Source organism: Mugil cephalus, chromosome 20, assembly GCF_022458985.1.
Source record: "Mugil cephalus isolate CIBA_MC_2020 chromosome 20, CIBA_Mcephalus_1.1, whole genome shotgun sequence".
NCBI classification, from domain to species: domain Eukaryota; kingdom Metazoa; phylum Chordata; class Actinopteri; order Mugiliformes; family Mugilidae; genus Mugil; species Mugil cephalus.
The window spans coordinates 20,528,041-20,555,034 of record NC_061789.1 but is presented as its reverse complement, the minus strand read 5'-3'; the positions used below and the strand labels follow the sequence as shown (position 1 = coordinate 20,555,034).

General features: G+C 44.3%; 1 protein-coding gene across 4 annotated transcripts in view; it reads left to right on the top strand.

The window, feature by feature from the left end:
- adgrl1a (adhesion G protein-coupled receptor L1a) overlaps positions 1–26,994 on the top strand; it is a 91,059-nt gene that overhangs the window by 16,385 nt on the left and 47,680 nt on the right. For all 4 annotated transcript variants that reach the window (XM_047571653.1, XM_047571651.1, XM_047571652.1 and 1 more), the window contains exon 2: positions 21,385–21,577. In XM_047571653.1, coding sequence (XP_047427609.1) covers positions 21,508–21,577 — 70 coding nt within the window. In that variant the 5' untranslated portion in view covers positions 21,385–21,507. The remainder of the gene's footprint in view (positions 1–21,384; positions 21,578–26,994) is intronic.

Here is a 26,994-nt window from a genome sequence, read left to right as displayed (position 1 = left end):
ATGAGTGAGGCATGATGGAAGAGACTAAGTGAGTGAGTAATGGAGGTTAGTGATGGGTGTGTTGACAGAAAGTGTCAGCTTTAACCACACTGACCTGTGAATACAGGCTGCATGCACAAGTGGCTGAATTTGAGTGCCAGCTCGGACGTGAACCGACTGTAAAATTGGATGTGAATTTCGGGTTGGATGTGAACCGAATGTAAATAGGAAGAGTAGGTGGATGGTGTTTTCACATTTATCTCTGTATCAATCCCCGCTGTTTCTACCTCATTTTAGATGAGGCCAGGGGAAGAGCATCTGTCTAGTCTTCTTGGCACATAAACGCAGCAACATTTGAACATCTAATACTGTCTTCTGTGTAATTATAGCCAGTGGGTTTGTACAGTGTCATTTTTCAAGGGAAGCCTTACAAACTTGCCCTTCGTCATCATCGCGGTGCCGAAGGCTTTGTATTTTTAGTTAAGATTAAATTCTATTAAGTTATTATCCCAACCATCTTGGCGCGCTGCGTGCGGGAACCATTTTGTTTTATGTAATAGATGAGTATATATACTCTCATACAGAGAGGAGCAGTAAGCGATGCCACTGCTCAATTAGTGAGGAGCTGTTACTAGAGAGCGCAAACATAATTTATTCTTGATTTTTTCCCCTTCAGGTGCCAATGGACAAGTCGCTTTCAGTGGAAAGAAGTATGTGTGCAATTGTTTATGTATGGGTCACTGGTAGTGGGTCAGTGTAAGGACATTTGTGATGAGGCTGTTTTCTGTCATACAGCCTGGGATACACTCAAGTCCTCCCCCTTCTTCTCACCTCGGCTTCGTCAGTTGCAGTAGCAGCTAAATAATGCTACTAGTGAAATGTCAAGAGAATTTGCATGGCATAAATACGCAAGTGTCCCCCTTTCACCTCTTTCTGCTTGCTTGTCTCTCTCACCTTCTTGCCTGCCATAACTCTACTTCATGCCCTCTCCGCCATCCCTCCTTGCAGCATTTTTGTTTGCCCGGTCCGTGTCTCCTTCAGGGTCTGTCTCTTGGTGATTGAGCTCCATTATTTATGTGCGTTGCGTTACCATGAATTCGCACAATGGAACAACTGAGACAGATTTCTTTGACTGTCACAATGGCAGTGAAACTCAGCAGAGGTTGGAAATGGGATTAGCCTTAAACGGAATTTAATTTTCACCCTTGTTGTCTCAGAATCCTGTCTACCACACAGACACCGCGACTCCCTTTGCCAGTGCTTTCACCTCTGTGTGTGCTGTGCGTGAGTTTGAGACGAATTGCTATTTCACCGCACAATGGCAACTGTGGAATTTGTAATGTGCCACTAATGTGCGACCGCTTCTTTTTGTTTTTAACGTTCCATAATGCCGATGTGCCGCAGTTTTGCTCGGGTTTATTGAATAAAGTCTTACACTGACAACTTGCAGTTAAGACTGCACAATGCCAATACCTCGAATTCTGCGGTTGTTGTTTCTTTAGAAAAATACGTGGCCTAGCGATGTCTTCCATAGCAAACAATAGACATTACTGTGTCCGATCGATAGAGAAAAAACATTCTACATGAGTCAGTCAGTTACCAGGTTTCAGCCGTGGCAGCTGGCGCTTCTTTGATGAGAAACGTATAAACGAATGAATGAGTAAATAAATAAATGAATAAGAGCTGTCGAAGAGTGAATCAATGTTTATGGATCGGTATCCCAAGACCTGCTGCGCTGCAGATGAAATGAATGTGCTAGTAGTTGTGTGCATCTCAGTGTGTGTTATCTGTGTTGGGGAAGCTGTGGGGATGCTTTGAATCTTTCTAATCTAACCGCTTGTATGTATAGTATATGTATGATGCATTTGTCCCTGGGCACTGAGGTATGTGTGTGCGCGTGTGTGTATGTGCGTGTGTAAGCAGCGTTTCTTTTTCCTTAATGGCGACGGGCGGACTGTTGTTTCTGATGAATTCTATTCTGTGTTTCGGTGTAATGACTTCTCCACTCTCCTTTTCCCCACATTTAACACAAACATGATCAATACTTGAATTAATGTGTAACTAAAGAGGCAAAACATGTCGCACTGGCCTTGGCACAAGCTGTGGCCCTGCCCCCACCCCAGCAACCTCCTAGTCAGCTGGGCCGAGCTGAAGTCAAGGGGAGGGAAGAGAAAGGAAAAGCCAAAGTGATGTTGAGGAGAAGAAGTAAATGTAATGAATGTGATGAAGTCATTGTGGAGGCAAATTGGAATACATTAAGAAGACGTCTTTTTTCACTTCTGCATTAATTTGACTAATTATTAGTGAAGAGGTAATTATGTCTTGTTGCATGGGTGATGTCTCTTGACAAGGAAGGCAGCAGCGTGATGAATGATCTCAAGTGCTGAGGCCAGTGTCTGATACAGAGAGCGCTGGCTACAATGTGGTTAGACATGCCACAGGTGTGCGCGGCTCAAGGTATGTTGTGTGTCTATATGTGAGCATTAGCATTTGTGTTGCGATTACATGCATGTGACTGGGTGTGAGGCTCAAGAGGGAGAACAGTGATTTGTGAGTATTGTATTCCTGTAATCTGCTCAGAGCAGATCAACCAGAGCCAATAATGCAACACTGAGCCAAATAACACACTGCTCTTTCTTTATCTCACACTTTTCTTCCTTTCTCTCAGCCTCTGTGCCCTCATACTCTCTCCGATTTTTTTTTCTTTTCACTGCAGTGGGAGCCAGCTTTGCTGCAGAGGGAAAGATGGAGTAAAGATGGAGAGAGACACAGAGAGAGAGACAGACTAGAAAAGAGTTGGGGAGATTGATGCTTAGAAATGGAGATAGGACTAAGAAAACGGGGAGAGCAGAGGAGGAAGGTGGTCGGGATTGAACAGTAAACGATTACTTCTCTCCTTGTGTGTGTTCCTGTTAGAGCCTGATACTGAATCAAACAGTGCTCTTTCTCTCTATTGACACACACACATACAGGCGCAGACAGACACAAACACGCACACACACAATGGCCACAAGCATTTGAGTTTGTTTTTGGCCGGTGCTGGGTGGTGCTTGGCAGAAGAAATTAAGCCTAACAACCATGGCATCTGTCTCAGCAGCAGGAGAGTCCCGCCTCCCCACCCACACATGACCTGCCCTGCTTTCATTCACTGAGCTGCCTGCTGCCAGCCACAGGATGGGCCGCTGCCTCCGCCACTGCCCGCCACCCCCTTCTACCCTGGCCTCTCAGTGCTGCCAACCACTCTGTGCCCGCGCCCATGTTTGCCCCTTGAGCAACAACTAGGAGCCTAGCGATATGCTTCAAATATTCATAACAGCCACACTGCAACACAGAGCTCCCTGCTCCCCTCCATTTTGAGAGGTAATTCTCATGTTGTAGCTGCTGTGGTCCTGAGCACAGTATCTGTGCTCTCAGTCAACTACTCTGGTCGGTGTGTAAGAACAGTTTGCACTGTAAGTATTGAGCAGTGCTTTCAATCTCGAGCCTAGCCTCCCAATTGAGCATGTGTGCAGCTATTAAAATGCCCCTTTTCTCTTTTCCACCCTCCCTTCATCCACAAGCAAGCTTCCCTGTCATTCAAGGATGAGCAAAAACAACCAGCCTGGTAAAGGGGTTGTGCTGTTTTACACTACACTGAACCCCAGCCAGAGCCAGGAAAGAGCAAACTAGTACAGAGGCAAAGGAGACTGCAGTGCTATATTTAGGTGCAACCATACCACTGGGTCTGTGCATAATACATGCAAAGACTATTGAGAACAGAAATGTATCTGGGCTTTTTTTCACACAAATACTCAGGTCCATATAGTGATGTGAGAAGTGGTTTACGGTGAAAGAACTTCTACTGAGTGTCTCCCAGGGAGCCACAGGCTTCGTAAACATCCATGTGGAGCAGCAGCAGATGCCTCTGTCTTCCTCCAGTGCCTTCCTTTCTCTCCACTGCCATCCCTTCACATCCTTCCACATACTCTCTCTTGCTCTTTCCTTTCTGCATCCTTTAATGAAGGACATCGCTTTACTTCCTCTACCCTTTTTTCATTTGCATTGAGCCTACTTGAATTGTAGCAAATGTTCCATAATTTTCTCTCCTCTGCTCCTGCTGGGCCAGGGTCCTGCTGCTTAACCCCCATATTCGCTTGCTGTATTTTCAGCTTATTCCTCGGTATCGTGTGTACACACTCCGCCATACTGTGTTATCTAGCTCACCGATTGTAGGGTATTGGATCAGAATGGGTGATCCATAGGGACAAACACCAACAGCGATAAGTACAAAGGCATGGGAGGATACGTTTCTGCAGCAATCTCTTCTGAGCTGGCATGGTTTCCAAACAGCAAACCATTATTTGTTAAGGCGTTCCATCAATATCGCAAAGTTGTGAAGCACAGTGGGTGCACAACCGCCACTGAAACACAAGGTGGGATGGCAGCTGGAACAAATATGCATTTCTGGGCATGAGCTTGAGTAATATTTGGCTTAGCACATAAGTTCTAGTGATCGCTTTTATGTGACCATTTTAACTGCAATGGGGTTCCCCAAATTGGCATTGATCATTGTTGGCTGGCAAGTTTGGCCACTGTTTAATGGTCCAGTCAAGGAGGGGTTATCATGTAACCTGTTTCTCCTGTCTCCTGTCTCTACTTCTTTCTAAGAGAGAAGGGGAGCGAGTACAGGGCAGTACAGGGCCCTTATTAAAGCTGTCCTCCAAGGCTGCCCTCACACTGATTCCCCCTGTAAATTTCCCCGTTAATTGGAGACGGCCCAAGAAGAAAGGTGTTCCCTCAATCACAGTGCATTCTGTCAATCTCTGTGAGTTAATAGATAAGAGAGACAAGCAGCGTGACAGACAGAGATGCTTTCAGAATGGAAGGATGGATAACCAAACTAAAGTAAGATAAACACGTTGAGAGTTTGAGAAGTACGGTGGCATATTTACATTCACTTGGGAAGTGGGAGGCGGAATGTGTTGCAGATGAAAAGGAAGCATTGTAATGGAGAGAGACAGGCAGAGAGTTGCACCAGGGGTGATAAAGGGAGATGAGGAGAAGGACAATGGGTAAGAAAGAAAAAGTAATGGAGGGAGACAAATAGACAGGAAAGGAAAGGTGTGTGTACAGTATGCGAGTGAAAGAACGTGAGAGGAATGTAGAAGAGAGACAGGCTGATTTCACCAGAGTTGCAGCCTGACTGTCCTCCCTTAATGGGGTTGCCATGACAACAGTGTATAAGAGAGTGAGGCTCCAGCAGAGTGTGTGGTACGTGGATGTGGATGTGAATTTGTGTGCGCGTGTCTTACTCCTCAAGTGATTGATTGTCTGTGAGACAATATATGGTACGACAACACAGGTGCAACTTGGGTAGTTCTTATGAAAAGGTAGGCGGAAGTTTATTTCCTTTACCTGTTTGTTTGGGTTTATGACCTTGTTTGATGAAAGGAGAGAGGAGGAGAGGGACAATGAGAGGAGCAGCTTCTCTGTCTGTGTCGTTGCCTATCTTGACAGAGCCAAGTAGGTGTGCAGTAGCTGTTGTGTAGTGGCCATGTCACTTGTACCACTGGCAGCCATGTTGAATGAGGTCAGGTGATATCATGCCAGTCAGGTGACGTTGGGTGGAGGACCCATCTGTCACTGAGCAGAGGCAGTCCCACAGGAACTCCAATCTGTCATCATTATATTAATGACACGCGTAACACTGCAATGTCATCTCTTGTGTGTGCCAAAGCTAATGAGCAGCGCCTTAATTGTAAAATTAATTGAAAAACATTTTGATTAAAGACCACTTTCCCCACCTAGACCTTACTCTGTCTTCATCAGAAGCCCTCTCACTTTCTGCTGCCATCTTTCTATCCCCTTGGTTGTGTCCTTCTGAGTTTTTTCCCAAGCCTCTTTCATTCACACATTATTCTCACTTTCTTTGTCTCTCTCTTATTTGCATCTCTGACCTTCCATTTTCATCTGTGCTCTATTTCTCCTTCAGTCCTTTCCAACGCACCAACATGTTCCCTAGCCCGTCATTTTCTTTCAACGCACCCATTTTGTGCTGTCATTCTCTTCCTTCGTTAGGCAAATTACAACTCTTTTATGTGCTCAATATCCATCCCCATCCCTCCCTCCATCTCCTCCTCTTTGTCTTTTCCCCTCAGACTCGCCTCTGAGCTGATTTCTCTCTTGCCTCCGTTACTGTCTCCTTTACATCATCGGTACATCAGGTTTCTGTGTTGCGGTGGTATAAAGATGGAAAGGAAGGTCTAGGTGGGTGGCACAGTGATGTGGTGGTTGGCACTGATGACAGGCAAGAAGGTTCTAGGTTGGTTCTCTCCGGGTACCTCTTCCTCCCACCGTCCCATGCTCTGTATGTTCATTGGTGATTCTAAATTGGCCACAGGTGTGAGTGTGAATGGTTGTCTGTCTCTCTGTGTAAGCCCTGTGATAGACTGGTGACCTGTCCAGGGTGTACCTCCCCCCATCACCCAATGACAGCTCCGATGGGCTCCAGCCCCTTCGTGACCCTCGCAGATATGGATGACAAATGAAGAAGGTCTTGGTGCTTGGGTTTCATATTCTCCCCCTTGGCCTTTGGTATCCTTAGAGATTGGTCAGTCTCTTGTGTCTGCCTCTGACTCATTCATCCACTTTCTCCTTCCCCTCTTAAACCCATAATTCTGAGGGAAAAAAGAAAATCATGATTTATCGTTCACACCAAGATGTATACCTTTTGTGTGCGCTCGGGCGCATGAATGCATTTGTGCTTTTGTTTTCTTTGCATGTCATGATCTAATTAAGTAAATGACACATTAGTTATTGAAGTTCCCTGTGCATGCCTGAGAGTGTGGAGTGCAAGTAAGTGCAAGACTCAAATGTGTGAGAGTATATATAGGCCGGAATAATGGGAACACCGGGGCTCATTAAGCAACTCGTTGGATAATTACACAGACGGGGAAGAGGCACTGATCATCAGTGAATGATCAATAATGGGCCGTATCAATCAGAACAGCAGTTCATCACCATGGAGAACAACGTCCCTGCAGGACACCAGTCTCCTAAGGGAGGGTGTTACTGCTTCACCACAGGCTCTTATGTTCATTTATTCAAGAGGTAACACAGGCACCAGACTGCCAGCTTTGTGAATTATTAGGTACTCAGGAGCAGAAAGGGTTCATGAAATAGATCTTTCTTTGTCAATAATATGCCCTGAACGTGGGTATTAATTAGTGCAGTGCATCCCGAAACTATTGTATTAGCCTTAATAGCTAAGCAGAGAACAAGAGAAAAGGAACATTAGGGAAAATATGCCTGTACAAACAGTACCAGTTCCCCAGACGGGAGAATGAGGCCTTCCTTTGCCCAGCTCACTATCCACTGACCATTCCTGTTGGTCCCTTTTCCAGGGACCAACAGAACTCAGAGAATAACTGCCAGTGAAAGAAAAGACAGCAAAATGACTGTAATACCGGGTGGAGTGTTGCCATAGAAACACACCGTCACAGCGCCTAAGCAGATAACACATTCAGTGCTATTCCCTTCATCGTGATTCCCACATCCGAGAATGAAGCGAGAACAGGTGTGATCAACAGCTTTCTCAAATGAAAGAGGGGACGGGTACGGGGGTGTTTGGCACCAGGAGGCACAGTCTCTCTCTCAGTGTTGAAGCTTGTACTGTTGGAGTGGCAGCCTCGGGGAAAGGGCATGAGATGAGCCTGAAGCTGTGCCAGCATCCACTGAAATGCACAGCAAGGTGACGTAAGTGATGGGACAATTGCAAAGTCAATAGTTAAAGCTTATATTGTGTATATAATCATTTCAAATCAAGGATCTATTTAACAGGCAGTGTTTGAAATTAGGGCTTCAATTGTTAACTGTGGCCGTCATTTCAGTCTTTTGCCTCAATATTTTCTTCTCTAGAGTCTCTAGAGAGAAATGAGGAGATGGGAGTGTTGGCCAAGATGTACAGTGTGTTCCTCTTCCACAATAATGTGTGTATGTTTGTGTGTGGCTGGCCCAAAGGCAGATCACAAAACAGCTGTGTGTTACTGCCAGTGAGTAGACATTTGGTCCACTCGACCTGTAACGCTGGCACAGAAGGTCGAGAACGGTGTCCAAGTCTTCCTCTCAAATCCACCGTCCATCCTTCCATCCCCTCTCATTGTCCCCGGGGCAGCAGGCGGCCTCGGCTAAATACTGATCTGCCTGAATAGACACAGGTGCAGCAGGGGGTCTGTCCCACTGCCAAATGTTGTGCCTCTGTTTCCTTTTGGCTTATGAGAGGGTTGTGCTTCTCCCTCCCTCACTTTTGGATTGACTGAAAAAGACGCAGATGCAAGTGTTTGATCAGCCTGCCAATACAACACAAATGAACATAAAGAAAGCAGGAAATATTGAAACAGCAGAGGAGAAATTGTGATGGGGATTTCTGCAGGGCTGGAATAAATAAGACCAGTTATTGAAGAGTGTTCACGATGAGATTCACGAGAGGTAGAGCGACGATCTGGTTGCATGTATGGACACCACAGAATGCCTGCAGCTGTCCCCGGGGAATTGTGTTTGGTGTGGATCTGTGTGCCAGGGGTATCTTTAGAGAGGCAAGCTGCAGGCATCCCTTTGGGAATGCAGGAAGGGGAGCGAATAGAAAAGAGCTCTGGTTTCATGTCTCAATCAGAGAGCCTTCAGGAGTGCCTCTCAAGGCTCAAGGAGAAGCTAACATCCATTTGTACTGTATTTAAAAGAGAATGCCTGCACTTAAGGGTTGCTGATTGGTTCATGTAGCTGAACAGAGACAGTGAACGAAAGCAGATACATGCGTAAAAGCCTTGATACACTTAGAGATGGACACATAGCACAGCAAACATCTCTCTCTCTTTCTCTCTCTCTCTCTCTCTCTGTCTCTCTCTCTCTCTCTCTCTGTCTCTCTCTCTATCTCGCTCTCTCTCAGAATGCCCTTGCTTTCTCATACACTTTATGTCTCCCAGGACGGTGCTCAGTAATCTTGAAATGGGGCCTAACCCACGAACCAAAGAGGGAGAGTCATTTAAGCTAAGTTAAACAAGGGCACTTAGATTTTAAAGGGTCATAATCTTCAAAAAGGGGCACTTTAAAATCAATTGACAAGGCATATAAAAGGTAAAGGCAGAAGGTACAGTTGGCAATTAAGTGACTTATTTTTATTAATGAGCACGTCTAATCGAATGTTACTGACACATCCGTGCATGTGCCTTTGCCGATGTGCCGGCCTGCGTCCCTCGCTTCTGTGTGGAGTGTGTGTTTGCTGTGCAGGGCAGGTGGGCTGGATCAGCATCCAGAGTAGCACTGAGCCAGTGATTCAGTCCGCACAGTTTGGGCCAGAATCCAATCAGGGCAGCCATCTGGTAACCAATCAGGGCCCTGGCTGTGATGTCACAACAAAAGAGATCTGGGTTCCATGGGAGTTGGGAGGGGTAAATGCCATGAATCACACTGGACCTCTGTGCTGCTGAAGCTGGATAGTCGGGGCATAGAAGAGACTATCAAGCAGACTGAGTTATGACGCATGAGGTTGGCTAACTGTGCTGCTGACCAGTACGCTGGGTCACTGAAACTAGACTGTTGTGATATAGGTGTCTGAAAATGTGGGACGTGTTGCACATGTCTCTACTGTAGATGGCATTCCTGTCTTCATTTTTTAGATTGTGTCAGCGTCTGGAGTCATGGGACTCGGTGCAGCCGGAGCACAAGGACAATGTACTCTAGCAGGTGTGATTGACAGCTTTGGTAATTCTAGCACGATTAATATTTCAAGACTCTTCTCCATATGAATGCCTTTATAATGTTAAACAGTCTCACAGAGTGCAAATAAGGTGTCTAGGACCAAGTGAGTCACCTCACCCGGACCTACAGTGGAAGTATTTCCAGCTTTCACACCATTTGCAGTTAGCAGGGCAGAGGGGTGACTGGGTGACAGAAAGAAGGAAGTCACAGGAGAATGACTGTCACTATCGAAATGCCCTCTACAAGGCATCAGAAGGGAAGCGGGACAGACTGGCAAGAATTAGCTGACCTTAAAAAGCTTCACAGCACCAGATATTGTTGTAACAACAAGCAGGTTGAAGTCACAGATTCTGTCTCAGGCTGCATAGAAAACGGTGCTTACAATATTAATGCAAGCCTCTCTGATGGGATGTACAGCTGCATGGATATAGGAGGATGAACTGTTGTGATTACTAAAACCAGTTAAATCCACCCTCATTCCCTCTGGTGCTTATCTGATCAGTCGAGCAACCAGCTTGCCCCTCAGTACGGGATTTAATATCAAACAGTGGGCATAAGCCGCGTTCAATAGGCATGACAAGGATAAACATCAGTGGAAACATGCAATGTACTGATCGCCGTGCCTGCCGTAAATGGACAGCAGGGGTGAGATGAGTGCAGCGTCTTGACATCAGTGCATACGTAAGTAAACAAGGGCGACCCACAAACTGCACCTCACGTATACTTCACACAGGGAGTGTGGGTATATGATATGGAGAAAAAAATGTAGGAACGACATGCAGAGAGAGACAAATGAAGGCCGGCGGTGTAAGAGCTTGTGGTACTGGTTGTGCATGACTATTTGTATACTCCATGTGTGTATGCCCACTCTGCCACCCTGGTGGCTTCAGGTGTTATCTTCTTGGTCACCAGACGTGACAGTGAGATAATTAGAAATGTTAACACTCACTGGAGCTTGTACTTCTATTAATTCTCAGTTTCTTTCTCCCCCTCTTTCACTCTGCTCTGTTTTTCTCAAATGCACACACACACACACACACACACACACACACTTGAATTCTATTATCTCCCTTAGTCCGCGTTATGAATAACACACTTAAAGTCTGGAATGACTTGGCCACGTGGCAGTAGATCACAATTAACACCGGTGTCAGCATATGTGGAAATAATTGTCACAGCTTAATTTAATATAATGACTACATTTTTTTCTTACATTTAAAAAGAAATACTTGTTCGAATTCAGTATGCATATTTGTACATAGCATTGATAATTCATTGGACACATTTGTTACATATTTGACTTGAGGAAAATTCTGACAAATGTCTTGGCTCAAGGAAATGGAGAGAGATACAGAGAAAGACATGCTCACTGGAGTGTTTCACATGGAAAAATGAAAAGTGACAGAAGGCTGACAGAGGGATGACAACCTTGTTTGTCCTGTACCGGATGATCAACATGTGTTACGTGGATTTGGGTCCCCAAGGTGGACATGGGCGGCTGATACAGAGAGTTCCACGCTCCACTGGAATCCCCCTGCCTTCAAATTAGCATTCCAGCTCCGCTTACTCAGCTAGCAACACAAGCTGTGGAGCAGTGTGCGAACACCAGTCATAATGAAACTGCGCACCGTCAACATCATTAAAGATAATCTTGGCTCATTTTGTGCTGGGACACATAATCCTAGGAAGATGCCAACAACAGGAAGGCCTAAATCTGCCTGAGCAAGCATGGCAAGACTTTTTCCTGCTAGCATCCTACTGGCTCTCAACACTCTCCACACCTCTGATGCTTTGTTGGAGGGTTGAAGTACAATAAGTGGGTTTGGAGGAAACATCCCAGGTCAAGGCAAAGGCTTGGCTGGAGGCGTCTCCAGCGTGTGTCTAATTGAGCGTTGTGTAGTTAATTGTTTGTGCGTGGGAGGGGAGAAATCAATCTGTTTTCTCATCGCCATGACTTCTGGGCCCTGGGGTGAAAGACTGAAGCTGGCAGACACAGATGCACACACACACACCAACAGCACTGCCAACCCCCCCCCCCAACTCACCAAAAGCATGCCTTGCAAGCGCAAACTTGCACATGCAGACCCACAGCCTTCCTCCGCTGGCACACACAATCAAACACGCACATACGCTCGCGGTCCTTAGAGAAAGGAGATGCATGAAAGGTTATTGCGTCAGGGTAAAGTCAGATCCATGTATTGATCGGCTGCTCGCTGAGAGAGGAGTCAGGAACGTGAGACTTGCACAGGTCAGAGGGCCAAGAGACAGTGGGGATGAGAAAGACAGAAAAAGAGAGATAGCGAAGCCGGCTGAGCTCACAGCTAGCAGCACTCTTTCCACACCCATCCTCTCTGAATGCAGAGCCAGTATTCTCCTTTGGCGTGGATATTCAGAGAAGCTCTGTTCAGCTTCATGAATATTAGGATGAGATTTCTTCAGTTTGTTATTTAGGTCAGTGCCACATGTCAGAACAGTGCGACAGAAAGAGATGTATGAAGGCACCTAATTGTTATGTTTATGTTTTTATCTGTATGCATTACAATAGATTATTTTATATTTAATGTATGATATATATAATTAATCTACAGTGAGCTACTGTGTCAATTAACATATAAATGCCTTCTACAAATAATGAATTGCTTTGCATATTCAGCTAATCAGCTCATTTGCATGTGTTTAGTTATCTTTAAGGGTGTTTCAGTTTATGACTGAGTGCGGCTGTCAGTGAATTCCTATTTGCATTTTAAATCTTTCACCGTGTGGAAAAACATCGGTTTTCTTTGATGAACCAGTCTTCCCCACAAAGCAAAAACAGGGCTTGTTTAGGGGGAATTTGCAGCAAAGTGAGTGCCATCTGAATAATTTACTTTTTCTTTCAGTGCTACGAGAGCCCAACCTCACTTCTCGTTTCTCTTAAGGCACCAGAGCTCCTTCGGTGAAAGCAGCCAGTGGATTGCCTTTAAGTTCCCCCTTAATTTACTCAGAGAATTATTATTTTTTATATTTATTATCATAAATGCTTCTATTATTGATGAGGATGAAGCAAACTGTGATCTGATGATGAGATGCGATGATAAAATAAGAACTGCAGAGAGAGGGAACATGAAAGCACAAAACAGGGAGTGTGGTGGTGAGGGTGACGGGTGGATGGAGGTTGAAGAAAGATATACCAGGAGGGAGGGGCACCTAAGGTAGACGGGTACACATGGTGCCATCCTTCACTCGGATAGCAGCAGCAGGCATCATGAGATGTCTGTTGATTTATCTCCCTTTATGCGCTTGGTTCCTTTTCTGCTCTGAAACTTTTTACCCGAACAAAAGCAGATGGACAGAGCAATTCAAATGCCTGAGACTCCCAGAACGAAGGGGGGAAAGGTCACATGGAACAGGGGGCTCCATAGAGACCACGGCCACCATCATGTACTTAGGCCTCTAGGGACACAGGGGCATTAAAGGACAAACATGTATTTCAAAAAGAGGCAGATTGGTATGTGTGTGCAATGCTCCAGTATGCATAAAATCTCAAAAATGTGCCACCCGATGTGTGAGATGAATGTTTGCAGTTTTTACGGGTGCATTTTTTCTTTGAGCTTATGTATGTGTCCTTGCTTAAAATATGCATGCAGAAAACGTTAACAATTTCTGTTAGAAATGCATATTCCCCAGAAATATTCTGGATTGTAACTTCAGTCATAACTTCAGTCATACCAAAACAGCTCCGAACCACATCTTTGGTGCAATCTGTAGAAGAAGAAGAAGAAGAAGAAGAAGAAGAAGAAATAAATGGAAAATACACTTTTCTGTAGTGTCAAATTTGAAATAGGAAAATGTAAGACTTCGAGCTGTGGTCCCATTGTGCTACACTTATTTTAAAGGCAAATATTATTGGAGAAAAAAAAATAGTCCGCGTTAAAATCCTTCCTTTTCAGTGTTCAGTCTCCTATTACTCAGTGCCAGTAGCACTAAGCCAGGTTAAGAAAAAAAGAGTGCTATCTTTCAAAAGAGACCAAAACTTTGTACTCCAGATAGTTCAAGAACTACTTTCAATACCTTTCTTAGGTGTTTCAGGCAAACATTAGAGGAATGTTAAGGGGTTAAGCAGCCAGCATAAAGCAGCACCAGTCAAGGCCTCGCTGACTGAACGCCCTGAGCTCTAAGGTCTGGGTTTTTTCAGACCACTACCACATATACCCCATCCAGAACCTCAAAGCCTGAATATATATACATACGCTACTTCATTGTGTGTGTGTGCGTGTGTGTGTGTGACCTGTGTGTGTGTGTGCATGTGACAAAGGCGTACAGAGATAGGAAGACAGAAAAGAAGTGACTGACAGACATGTTTTGGAATGGGGGCATGCCAGGCAGGCCTGCAGTGTCAGAATATCCCGATGCCCATTCTGAACATCCAGATGCAGGATAACCTTGGCAGGCAGATTGGGGTCACTACTATCAAATTAGATATATCACTCACATGCACACAAACATGTATACAAGCCAACATGTGCATTTGAAGAAAGGTAGATGCTGGAGGTTTGCATTGTTATAACACCCACTCACTCACTACTCTTACAATGTGCAACAAAACCTGCACTTTTGACAGTTTGGCTGAATTGCAGAAACCGGCTTAAACTAGATAATCTATTACCCAGCTGTGATGATGAAAGAATTGACATGAGTTCATATACACTAATATAAAATGGAATTAGACACACTAAAAGTGAGTAACACATAGCATATATAATTATTTTGCATGTATTCTTTGTCAAAAACCCAAGCCATGAAAAATACTAGCTTGGAAAATGAAGAAACCATTGACATTATACAAAGGTAATGACCAATTTGTTAGTTTCGACCAATACAATGGCTGCTCTTTATCAAATTAAAGCTTATTTTTAAATCCTTAGTGTTGGTACAACCTTTGAATCACCACAACAATGTACAGGATGCATATCAGTACACTGGACCAAACCAATGCAAGTTGAAGATGCGATGGAATAATTAGCTGATCATGCCACTGACACAAAAGATGGATGCCTCCATTGTACGAGTCTCAGCAATGAGATGAAAAGAATGTCAACCTATTTTTAAATGTCACTGTCTCTTTTTGTTCTGAATCCCTGCTCCACTTTGTGTCACAGATCTAAACTGGGTCAACATCACATGTGGTGCCCCGGTGGGCTCTTCGCTGTGTGTAAATGTGAGTGTGTACATGCGTGTGAACACGTTTGTGAATGCTTCAAGCCATGATCATGTGCATCTTAGCATACCAACATCAGGGGTTGGTGTCTACAGTTTGCCTTGAGTGAATCTCAAAAGCAGCTAAACGTGTCATTATTCTCTATCTTTCCCCAATCAGGAGTGAAAAACGCTTTATCTGCATAGGATAGGCTGCTGTGCAAAACTTAGCCTTGCATGTGTTTGTGCAGTGCGAATGCTGTGTTTGCACATCGGCGGGTGGTTTGTTATTGTGTATTGTAGTGTAACTGTTAGATGGGGGTTGCCCTGCTAGAGCTTTCAGATTAATAGATACTGATAATAACACACACAACTCACAGTGTTTCTGCCCTTAATGAAGATGGATCTAGCTGGGCCTGGCTGTGCACAGGCATTCGGGGTGGCAGCCTGCCAGTCACAGCCCAGTGACATCTGGGAACAAGCTCATTGCAGAGGGTGGGAGGGAGCTTCACCAGAGAGAGTACAATTTCATAACATTATCATGTTATATCATAATCCATTGTTGGTGGCTCATAAGATTAATGTTAGAGCCGGCAGTTATCACTCTTGTTGTTTGGGCTTAATGGTCATAGTGAATTATTCATTTCATTTCATTGATTTGCGACGCAGCTCATACTGACAGTTGACAGCCCAGGTTGACGTATATGCAGTCTATCTAATCTGATTGCTGGGTTGGGAAACATGGGGAAGCCAATACAGTGGAAAACATGACAAACAAGACAGAGTTATATGAAATGAAATGCCATTTGTTATTGTAAAATTCTCGGTTTGAATCAATGTGTAATTTTTCCACTGATTAGCAGCCTGGTGTAGAGATGACTGCCGAATTGGCTCAGAGGTTTCATCCTCTGTACGATATTAGAGCTCATTAGGAAGGGGCTGCAACCGGGGTTTGCGTGAGAAGACAGGTGGGTGCTAAGGTCACTTCCTCTGGCAGCTGTGGCGGGCATCACAGGGCAAGCCTTGATGGGTGGTGGCATTGCCGCCTGTTGCATCAGTAATAATGAACAGTGACAAGCTCTCCACAGCCACAATAAATCACAGGCCGTGCTGGAGACTCAGAAGAGCGGACCGGGTAGCAAGCTCTCGCCGCTGTGTTGTGTCAGCGCTGACGAGCAGACTGGCTGGCTTGCTGGCCAGGGGCAGACTATCTCTATCACTCATTCACAGATGCAACGCCGTGATCACACGCAGTCAACTCCTGTAAGACGCTCATGCTCTTTGATTAGCACGCACAGCTGTCACCCATGGTGGACTCTTAGTGGCTACTTTTTTTTTTTTTTTTAAGACCTACTACGGCTTCAAAAATAATAATAATAGTAATAATAATAGGCACTGTCACTCTAGTGATGAGGAAGTGTGTGGGTTGGGGTTTGTGGAGAGCTGCATTCAAGGGTGGATACTGAAACGGGAAAAAAAATGTACAGGAGTGTCTATTGAATAAAGTGAGAGGAGCTCTTTCACTATCCCCCCCTCCTACATTCCGTTTGCCTTTACCTCTTTGGCAGGCACACTAGCCCTGTTTGATATCCCTTCGCTGGTTTCTTCAGCACTGCAGATTCCCTTGTCTCATTTGCATTCCCTTAAAGCACGCTTCCATTAAAGTCTCCCCCTTTTTGTTTCTTCCCTCTTTCCTTCTGTTTCTTCAAATAGGTCTTTTTTTTTTTTTTTTTTACTCTGGGTTGCTCTTTTGGAGGGAGCCTTATTCCCTGTTGACTACACAGCCTATCCTTGCTCTCCGTGAGTCAGTAATCAAACACATTGGCCCTAATACACAGGCCATTACAAGAGCTCTGATGTTCCATCTGCACACAGACGGCACAATGGTGTCATTATATAAACAGCCCTGCTGCAGCAGCCAGCGAGATACTACCACACCAGAGCCCCGGCCTGAACTGACCTCCCCCAGTAAATGGAGGAGTGTTGGGATGATCTGACCTAAATGTGCTTGTGTAGTTGCTGCTAGCTTAACAATATTATCCATCCCAATTGACTGTTCTAGTGTTAACATTACAGCAGTCCATCACTTCTTACTGTGGTTGAGACCATGTGAGTCATTGATGCAAGTTGTTGTGAAATATTAATATATAAGCACATTATGTTGTTGGGAGGGTAACAGCTACAGTGAGAAGAGGGTAATGGGGTTTTTAAGGTGGTATCCCATTTTTTTCGGTTGCAGTGACAATAAAAAATGTTTTCTTCTGTCAAGCTTTAGATGTAGAGAGCTGGGATTTTAGTTTATGGATGATTCTTTTGGCTTAGCTTTTTTTTTTTTTTTTTTTTTTTTTACTTGAGAACGTTAAAAAAACTAAAATGCTGTGACTTCTTTGTTGTTTTTAATCAAATGTATTTCCCCGATGTCTCTTTTAGCCGTGTGATTTAAGCAAACTCCAGTGTACGCATCATGCTCATTATTATTGATCCGAATCCATGGTCTCAACTGATGGGCAATTGTGACACACGCGCTGGAACTGTTCACTCCTGGGATAATTTGAATAATCATTCAGCTGTCATATCTCAGTATCCCTGAAGGCAGGTTTGACAGTAAAAACACAACCTCCCACTCACCATAGCTTGATTGCAGAGGTTGATGGTAGCAATATTTCATGGTGTGTCTGTGACATTATCAAAGGAAAAGTAGGATAATTATATTCACTTTTGCAAGTGATTACTTTTATGGAGGTGAGGAAGTAATTAATGAATTCTACCCTATTCCTCATTTATTGTTACACTTCCTTCTATGGCTCCCTCTTGCCTAACTCAAGAGAGTACAAAAGAGTATTGAGTGTGACAAAGCTCCTGCACAGATGAGTCACAGGGAGAATTACTTAAAGGCCCCCGGGCAAAGCATAGGTTTTTGTCATTCTCTGCAGTCTCATCATACTCTACACAATACTTCACAGCTAGCCTTCACCGACTCTTATGATAATTTCCTCTGAAATAAAGTGCCTGTCTTGGACATGAGGGATACCAAATAAAACTGCTCTGAGTAAAAACAGTTGTTTTCAGATTTATAGAAGAAGTCTATTTGATATGAATTTTGGCTTGGTAACATATATTTAATGTGGTAGTTTGCATAACTTTCTGATTTGTAAGTGAGTGAGTGCCGTTCAGTTTGCCACGCTTGGCTGTGTTGTTTGCCAAGAGGCTGTCACTTCCTTCCTAGTGCGAGCTTCGCTGCTGAACCAACTATTCGCTGTTGAAGCATTTGAGGCATCAGTCCTAATAGCACGCGCTACGCTGGTGCTTCGTCATATGACAAAACTTGTCTTTGCATAAAGAAACTGACTGTCAGGATGTATGACTGTCAAATCCTTATATGAGTGTTTTCCCAATAGAATAAATTTGTGTTTTCACGATCCTACTTGCCCCCTATTGGCCTGCATGATTTTAACTTGTTCACATGGAGTACCTCATTTTTAAATGCACTGAAATGCTAATTAATATGTCAGATGTTACCAAAAACACTTATTGCATGCAAAAGACCTTTTGCAGGCTCTCCGTAGAAAAAGATATTAAAACCTGCACATTTAAAGTTGTGTTAGCCCAGTCAGTGAGGTGGATCTATAATCTGCCTGTTCATGAATTTTCAAGTGACTCACACTTATCATACTTGTTTCTTCCACCTTGATATCAGCTTTCATTGGTGGGGGATAAACAAGAGAAAAAGCTGTAGCAGCTCTGAGAGTTGCACCAGCCTTTCTAATGATGCAGTAGAAACTGTCTACGTAAACTCTTTGTTCTCTTTCCTTTTGATTCCGGTTGGGTAATGTTCCTAAATGCCTCTCACTTGTGCACAGAAATGATTGGAGTGGTGGGGTTAACATGAATAGTTCTGGTGACAGACACACACAGCCTGTACTAGAACCCTCCACACAGCATAAAAAGGACTTGTGACACCCTGTTCTTGATGAGCATGTCTGCTAAGGCAAACAGAACCTAATGATCATGGTGATTATCGTAATGATCCAATAGAAGTGGATAATGAGGTTATTTGCTGGGGATCAAGGCAGCTTGTAAATTAATGGCTAAAGAAACAGAGTGTAGCATTTGAAACAAAATGATAGCGCCGTCTACTTGAGCGTAACTCTGCTGCTATTCCATTTAGACAGCTGCGCGTTTGTCTTTGTGGACACAACTGCTGTTTGCCTACCTCCCACTTTCTCCCCCGCGCGGTCGCTGTCGTCACCTTCCGCCACTCTTGTGATATTGCTGTCCGTTCTCTCATTTTGTGAGCTCAGGTCTCGCGGGATATGATGTTCTGCACTATTCGAAGAGAAACAATGATGGTAATAATAGTGGATGTGATCAGTGCAATAGGTCAGCCTCTGGCCTCAGGCATGTAACATCCTCCAAGAAGGGAGAGCACGAAGGGTGAAGACACCCATTTCACACCCTCCAAAGACTCTAAACTTTTTTCACAAAGAGGCTGATCCACTCATAGACGCAAACAGAAATCTCCATTCTCTTTACCTCCTGGTATTTAACCATTCCTTTGCTGTTCTCACGAGGTTATTTTCAGCCTTTTTTCCTCCCATTCTCTCACAGTCATTTTCTCATGCAGACAGAAAGTCGTCTTTCCTTACTTTGCTACCTCGTCTGCTTGTATGTTAGTTACTTAGCTGCATGATGCTTCTTCTATTTTTCATGACTTCTTCACATCATTACTTTGTTTTATCTTGTCTTCATTTCTCCCTTTGCCTCCACCCCTCCACACACACACACACACACACATACACACACACACACACACACACACACACACACACACACACACACACACACCAGCGGTTTGAGTAGACTGTTGTGTAATGCCAGCTTTCTTTTTGAAAAAAAAAATTAAATTGATTTATCCCTGCCGCATTGTTTTTCTTCTTCCTTCCATCAATCCGCTACATGTCCTACTCATTTTAAGAACCTCATTGAGAACACAGGAGAGCTAGTCAAAAAAGACAGAAAAAAATCTAAACCAAAAACTAAACAGGTGTCACGTGTTGACCATTAGTATTACAGTAAGATCTGGAGAGAAGTAGTTCTGTAAAAGACTTGGATGCTCGGCACTGCATTCCATGTTCATAGCAGCTTGTTTACTGCATTTTTACACCTTCATTGTTTCTCCTGCCCTCCCTCTGAGCGTGTCCTTTCCTCTTAGCTGCTGGTCATAGAGGGTGGTCCCAAATAAACCCAAATTAAGGTAGAAGCTGCATCAGTGCAGACATCGCCTGTGTGTGTGTATATGATAGAAATAAACCATGGCGTAAAGGACAGCTGCTACATATGCGCCTTGCGCATTCTGTTCTTCTTTTGTTCTCTCTCACTCTTCGCTGCATGCCCTCCGCATCCCGCTCGCTCTGTTTCGCTTGTACCCTACGACATCCAACATACTAATACAAGCGGCGGCGCCAGGGCAGGTTGATGGCTGTGGGCCGGCGTTGCCACCAGGGAGGAGGTTAAATATCACAGAAGGTCATGAAGAGGAGGGGCTGGGGAGATCGAGGGAAAGCCAAATCAGTGGTGATGAAGAGAGGGAGGGACTCAAGATCTCAAGATCTCTGCTAACAGGAGGAGATGGCTTAGCCATGCCTGAACAAATTTGTAAAGACGAGAAAACAAACAGAGAAATAAATTAAGATATCGTATTAGTATTATTGTTTAATGCTTTTTATTATTCTTTATTTGAGTGGTTGGGCTGAGCTGGTGATTTCATAGGTGGGACATGTCATATTAAATGCGTGATCAAATAAAGGGACAATCCAACCACCTGTACACACTAAAAAAAATCTGTCACACACATACACCCACACATACAGACTGCCAATCTGTCTGTTTCATCAGCAAACTCAGCAGGAGGAATATTAGCTCTAACAATACTGTCTCTCCTGTTTTATGTCGTCAGCCCCTGGAGGGCCGGAGCAGGCTCTACTGTCAAAAAATCAGAGCTCAAGTTCCAGATTGTGATTTATTTCATTAGGCAAATGAGATGTGTGAGCCCTAGAGCGCTGCTGACTGAGTCACCACTTTTCACTGTCTTGATTTGCATGCATGCCTGTAAACACCACACACACACACACACACACACACACACACACATTAAAGACATGTATTTTTCACATGAATATGGCACTGTTAACAGCCCCAAAACATATGTAGCATGTCTGATTCAATCAAGCATCCAAATACTTGAGAGTGATGAGCTGGTAGTGGCAACAGCTGTTGCCATGCCATTCTGCACAAAATGGCCTCAAATCTCCCACTCTACCTGACCACCACACGGGGAGCTTTTCGCCTCCCCCTCTCCTCTCCTCTCCTCTCCTCTCCTCTCCTCTCCTCTCCTCTCCTCTCCTCTCCTCTCCTCTCCTCTCCGTCATCCTGAACACCGTTATGTGACATTTTATGTATATACCACTAACCTTATTGTAACCTCTTTGCCTGCAGGATCACCCCCACACCCTCAGGGAGGGTGTACGCTGAGGAAGTGCCACCCCACTCTCTTGTGCCTGCTGACCGCCTCTAAGCTTTAGCCCGGTCTTTTGCCCTGCACCCTTCTCAGCCTCAAACATGGCTCTTGCAGCCTGGATCATCTTCATCTGTGCTGTGGCTCTCAGCAGCATTTCTCCGTCCTCGCAGGGTATGTAAATATTCTCTTTATGTTGATTCACCGAGCCAGTTCGTAATGTTGCACACAAGTCCCTGTCGGTTTCACTTTTCCCTGTAACTGACCTGGCCGGGTTATTGCAAATGAGGATGTAATATTTATACGTTAGCTGTACGTGATGGAGGTTGCAAGTATATCGACTTGCTGACCAGGCTAGAAACACTGCACATGATTAACCAAACTGTCTGTACAGGATACCGTGAGGGATTGAGGGATTGAGGGAGCGAGCTGGAAAGTGCATGTGTGAATGTCAATAAAATCTTTTGTCATCTCGATGTTAGGTGGAGCATGGCAAGTGAATGAGGGGGAATCCATGCATGTAATGGCGCCATATGTGTGACCTCCTTGAACATGCCATGTAGCATAAGATATTTAATTTTCTGTTTGTATGTGCGGTAGCTGTTGTAAGCCTGGCAGCAGGTGACCTGGTTGGGCTGCTGGAGGGAGTGCGCGTGTGTGTGTGCACGTGCTGGAAGATGTGTATGAGGAAAGGAGCAGGGACTGCAGGGAGAGGCAGTAGGTTTTTGGAGGGAAAGGAGGGGCTGTTGAGTGTCCTGCTAGTGGCCTGCCACACAGACAGCAGCACACCATCTGCTGCATGCTTTCAGTCAGCTCTGTGCCAATGAGCCGCTGGGTGATAGACAGCTAGGATGAGGAGGAGGAGCGTCAGGGAGACATGGCCTCTGCGAGGAGGGGCTAGCAACGAAGCAGGCAGAGTGGAAGAAAGCGAAGCGGTGAAGGTAACTTTAAAATGTGTTGCCTGTAGCATTCCCACAGTGGAAGCCCTGTTTGACTGGAAAATTTTAATTTGAGAAAGCCTTGTTTGTTTCCATATTAATTTAGCTGCTTTTGTAACATTGGATTTGTGTCGTGTAAACTCTGTTGAACATATTTAGCCTCTGGTGTCGCATGCTTTGTGTTTGTGTGTGGGTGTGTGTATTTGTATGAAATTAAACCTCCAACTATCAGTGTGACCTGGCGCTTTAGGAGTAATACAAATGCATTAATAATCAATTGACTCTTATCTAAATTTAGCCCCAAAGCACACGCACAGCATTTGGTTTTTATGGAAGAAACATTTTTTTTCTTATTGAAATCAGGCACATAGGCATGCCTATTGACACTCACTTAAGCACACCCACATCGTTTTGGTGCACACAGTTTTGGCAGTCAGGTGTTGGCTGAAACACATTCTCTCTATTGTAGTATTTCCAGAAGAGCAGGAGAGGAAGATAAAAGAGGCCAAGTGAAGTAGAATTTAAAGGAACGGGACAAGATTTTGATGTGAGAGCTGCAAAGATCCCTCTCCCACTAATCAAAGCTCATTTGAAAAACTGCATGATCATCACACATGGCTTCACTGTCTAATGTGTGCTCCTGCTCCTCCTCAGTGTCCCCACTAATCTGCCACACTTTAACCTCACTCTGCTTTTGGCTGCACATTCTAATATTTACCAGTAACGTTCCCACATTGATTCCCTGGAAGCAGTTCTTTGGTGCAAATGTTCCTAACCAGCATGAGCTTTATACACACAATTCTTTCTTGCTCTTCCCCACAAAACTCCCAGATTTGCCCATGTCACATGTTGAATATTTATCCCTTTATCCCTTTATCACAAGAAGCAAAAACAAAATCTTCCCATGCAAAGTCACGCCAATGAAAGAAAATAAAGTCACGAACACGGTGGTTTATAGAAACGCTACAGCTCCAGACAGACGGGCGCACCTCGACAGACAGAATGTCCCGCCGATTCCACAGAATGCTCAAGTATGTACCACCCTTCATACGCAGTGCTCTTGATCTGAAGGCCCATTAGGCCTGCTTAATGTGGCAGGCATTGCAGGCAGCTGTGCTGTACTTGATGAAGCCCCGATCTACCGTTGGTTTGGCCGTGTGTGTTTGTATTTATGTGCACCAGTGGTGGCAGCCAGACCATTACATGGCTATTTGTAGGTCCTTTCAGTTTGCAGTGTGCATGTGATTTGGGAATTTTCAGTATACTGCATGTATGCATTTGCAGTATGTCCGTGAATACACGGTTATGTGTACATGCAAGTGTCTGTGCGGATCATTGTGTTTACATGAGTGTGCTCACATGTCCAGATGGGTGTGTGTTTGTGTGTGAGCATTTGTGTGAGGATGTGTGTGCGACTTGTACTAGGATGACAGCGCCAGCTCTGACTGGTTGAATCTGTTCTCATCTCCCCTGTATTTAAGCCTTTGCTCTCAGATCAGTCACATGGAAAGGCCCCTGGTCCTTTAGTGCGCACACAGACATTTTTATCTGTCTTCCCCTTCTCTCCCCAGCCTTTTTCTTCTCTGCCTTTTCCCCTGAATGGTAGCTATTATTTAAGGATCGAGGACTAGCTGTTTTTACACATCTTCCCAACAAAGTGCTTAGTCTCTTGACTGTCCTTGGGCAGTGACAGAATGTCTGAATGGGGACCAGCCTCAATGTAGTGTTTTGCTTTATATAAAGCAGGGGTGAGAAGCTATTTTTTATGTGGGGACACATGAAGAATTCACTATGTACCTGCAAACCAGGTGCTTTTAGATGACTGGGCTGACAGTTATTTTGGGTCTAAGTGTTGCTCAACCCTTGGCTTAAAATTTATGGTGAAAATCTAAAAAAATGTTCATCTGAAACCTTATCAGTATTTGATTTTTGCACAAGGAACAGGAGAAAACTTTAAGTCTTGAGACAACAACAAGATGGATAATAGTAGAGCTTTTTGAGTGTGGTACTTAGGATGCAGATATGATGCACGCTATCCCTCGGGTGGTTCTTCTACCAGCTCTGTTGACCTTCGCCTTCTGTGACCAGCTTTCTTGGATGTTGTGTAGTTTAACTCAGATTAAGGCATATACATTCTGTTGAAAATCAGTTTCCAATCTCATTATCTGGGTGTCGTAGTCATATAAGGAGAACTCCAACATTAATCAGAGTAATACATTTACGTGCGCTGTCCAAGATGTCCAGTTAGAGTCGGATTAAGGCAATAATTCACTTTTTTTCGTGTAAACATACTGACTGTATTAACAACATAAAATGACTGAATCTGTCCTGAAAAGTTGTAGTTGCCTATAGTTCATCGTTTTAGTTTGGCTCGTCCACTGACATAGAGGAGGTGGAGCTTATGACCTATACTGAAGCTAGTCACCAGGGGGAGCTCTACTTAATTTGCCTTCACTTTTGAGGAGCTGTTCCATCACCCATCTTTATACTGTCTATGTATAAACCTCACCAGAGTTGGGAGTTTGGATGTAAGCTCTGCACTGAGAAATCCTTTGCTTTGTTTGCAACCCGTGTACCCTGGGCACGACCGTGGCAACTGTGGTCTAGCTTATAAATGTTTCACTTTGAAACATTGCCTTTGAACAACACCAAACAGTGATCATATACATTTGCAACTGCACTAAAACTGGAAAAACAGTTTGGTAATATCAGTTATGTATGTATTTCCCATCTGTGATGTGTGAGCTCTCTGAGTATTGAATTTAAATAGGAAGCATTATGGAATGTAAAGTTTCTTTTTGACTCAATGTAATGGTTCATCTATGGATGGCTATGGCCCATTCTACTTTGACAGAAGTATTATCTGCAGAAACAAAGATAGCCAGATGTCTTATGCTGGAATGATTTTATCTGCATTTTAAACTTCACCGACAAGTTACATTTTCAAGTTTCTAATAGCTCAGACTTTTATGGACTAAGGCCATCAGAGCTGACTGGTTGCAAATAATGCTCCTATTTTGTCAGAAAATGACCTTTGAATATGTTTTACCATGGTTTTTCTCTTTCATAAAGCTCAAATCCGCAGGCTTCACTGACACTAATTGCTAATCTAGTGGCTTGTGAATATTGTGTATCGTCTGGATTTCGCAATAAAGAACTCCTGTAAAGCCTTTTTTTTTTCCTTCTTCACTTTCTCACTGTGGCTTGCGCATTTTCAAGCTTTTGTTGCTTCCCCGTCTTATTAGCAACAGTCACTGCTTCTCACTTCTCTCACTCCTAACACTCGCCTCTCATTTTCATCCAATCTCTCTGCTTTCTCTTCCCCAACACCTTGGCTAGTAGCCCCCCCTCCCCTTATACTGGTGGTCCATCTCTCTTGTGGCTCCTCTTTCTGTTCAATCTCTGATAGTTTTAGCTTTCCTCCTTTTTCAGCCCACTTCAGCCCATCACTTTTCCCTTCGTTCAATCCAGCCTACTTACTCGAGAGTAACCCTGATGCCTTCCTCTAGCTGTTCTGTTTTCCAGTTTCACCCTCTTTCTGCCATCTGTTAATAGAGCACATCTCTTGTTGTTGTCATTCCTTTTTCTTTCCCTTTACTCTCTTTTGCCTCTTTTTGTCTTCCTCTCATCTCTCGTTTGCTACCTCCCGCACCCTCCCTGGTGCTGGAGGTTGCTGTGCTCTTCAAAGCCCTTGGCTGAGAGCAGTAGATCACAGCGAGTCCTGTGTGAGTGAAAGGTTAATGGATGGCCTTTGAACATATATTGGGAGTTGGGGGTGGGTGAGGAAAAGCGGGAGAGGCCCAGGCGGTGTGACGGTGTGTTCTTTCAGACCTCCCTTTGAAGATGACGCGTGCCTCTCTCATGTGCCTGTGCCTGTGTGCAGGGCTGTCCATTTTTGTTTATTCATTAGTTCACAGTATTTGCAACCATTTTGTTTGTGTGTTTGTTTGCTTGTAGTTGTGTATGTGCATGGGCAGTTCATGTGCATTGATTTGTTTAGCACAAACAAGCTCTTCCATAAAGAATTGGGGACTGGGTTCCTGTTTGTGCAAACATGTGATAGCTGTCTTTTCTGTCTCAGGGGCCTCAGTGTGTAACTTTGAGGTTTCATAGCCGTGAAGGACTGTGTGAGTCTATCTGAGTGTTATTTCAGTGTGCAAGTGTATCTGTGTGTCAAAAGCGTGTTATATGCTTGAGAATGTGTGCATTTGCTCCTCGTGTGGACCGCTGATTAATAATTACCAGTAGAGGCTTACAACTTGCAGCCAAGGGCAGAGAGAGTATAGAAGGGGGACCGGGCGGGGGGTGGAGCAGAGTGGAGAGGCAGATGAAATGGTGAGAGGAAATAAAGGAAAAGGGACGGGAAGGGAAGAGGGGAAAAGTGAAGGTGAAGGGTTAGGACGACACAGAGAGAACGACGGGAAGGTGAAAAGGATGAGCGGGGAGGGTAAATGAGAGAGTTTCCGTGTGGTTGAAATTGGATGAGGGATTGAGGGATGGTGCTGAGGTGAAAAAGAAAAAAGCACAAACTGAGTAGGAAGCATATGATACATGTTCATTTCACCGCTGCCGATTAAGATGGCATACAACAGGAATTAAGTTTTTTTTTTATAGCTAAATGCATTTTTAATTATATATTGATATAAAAAATGC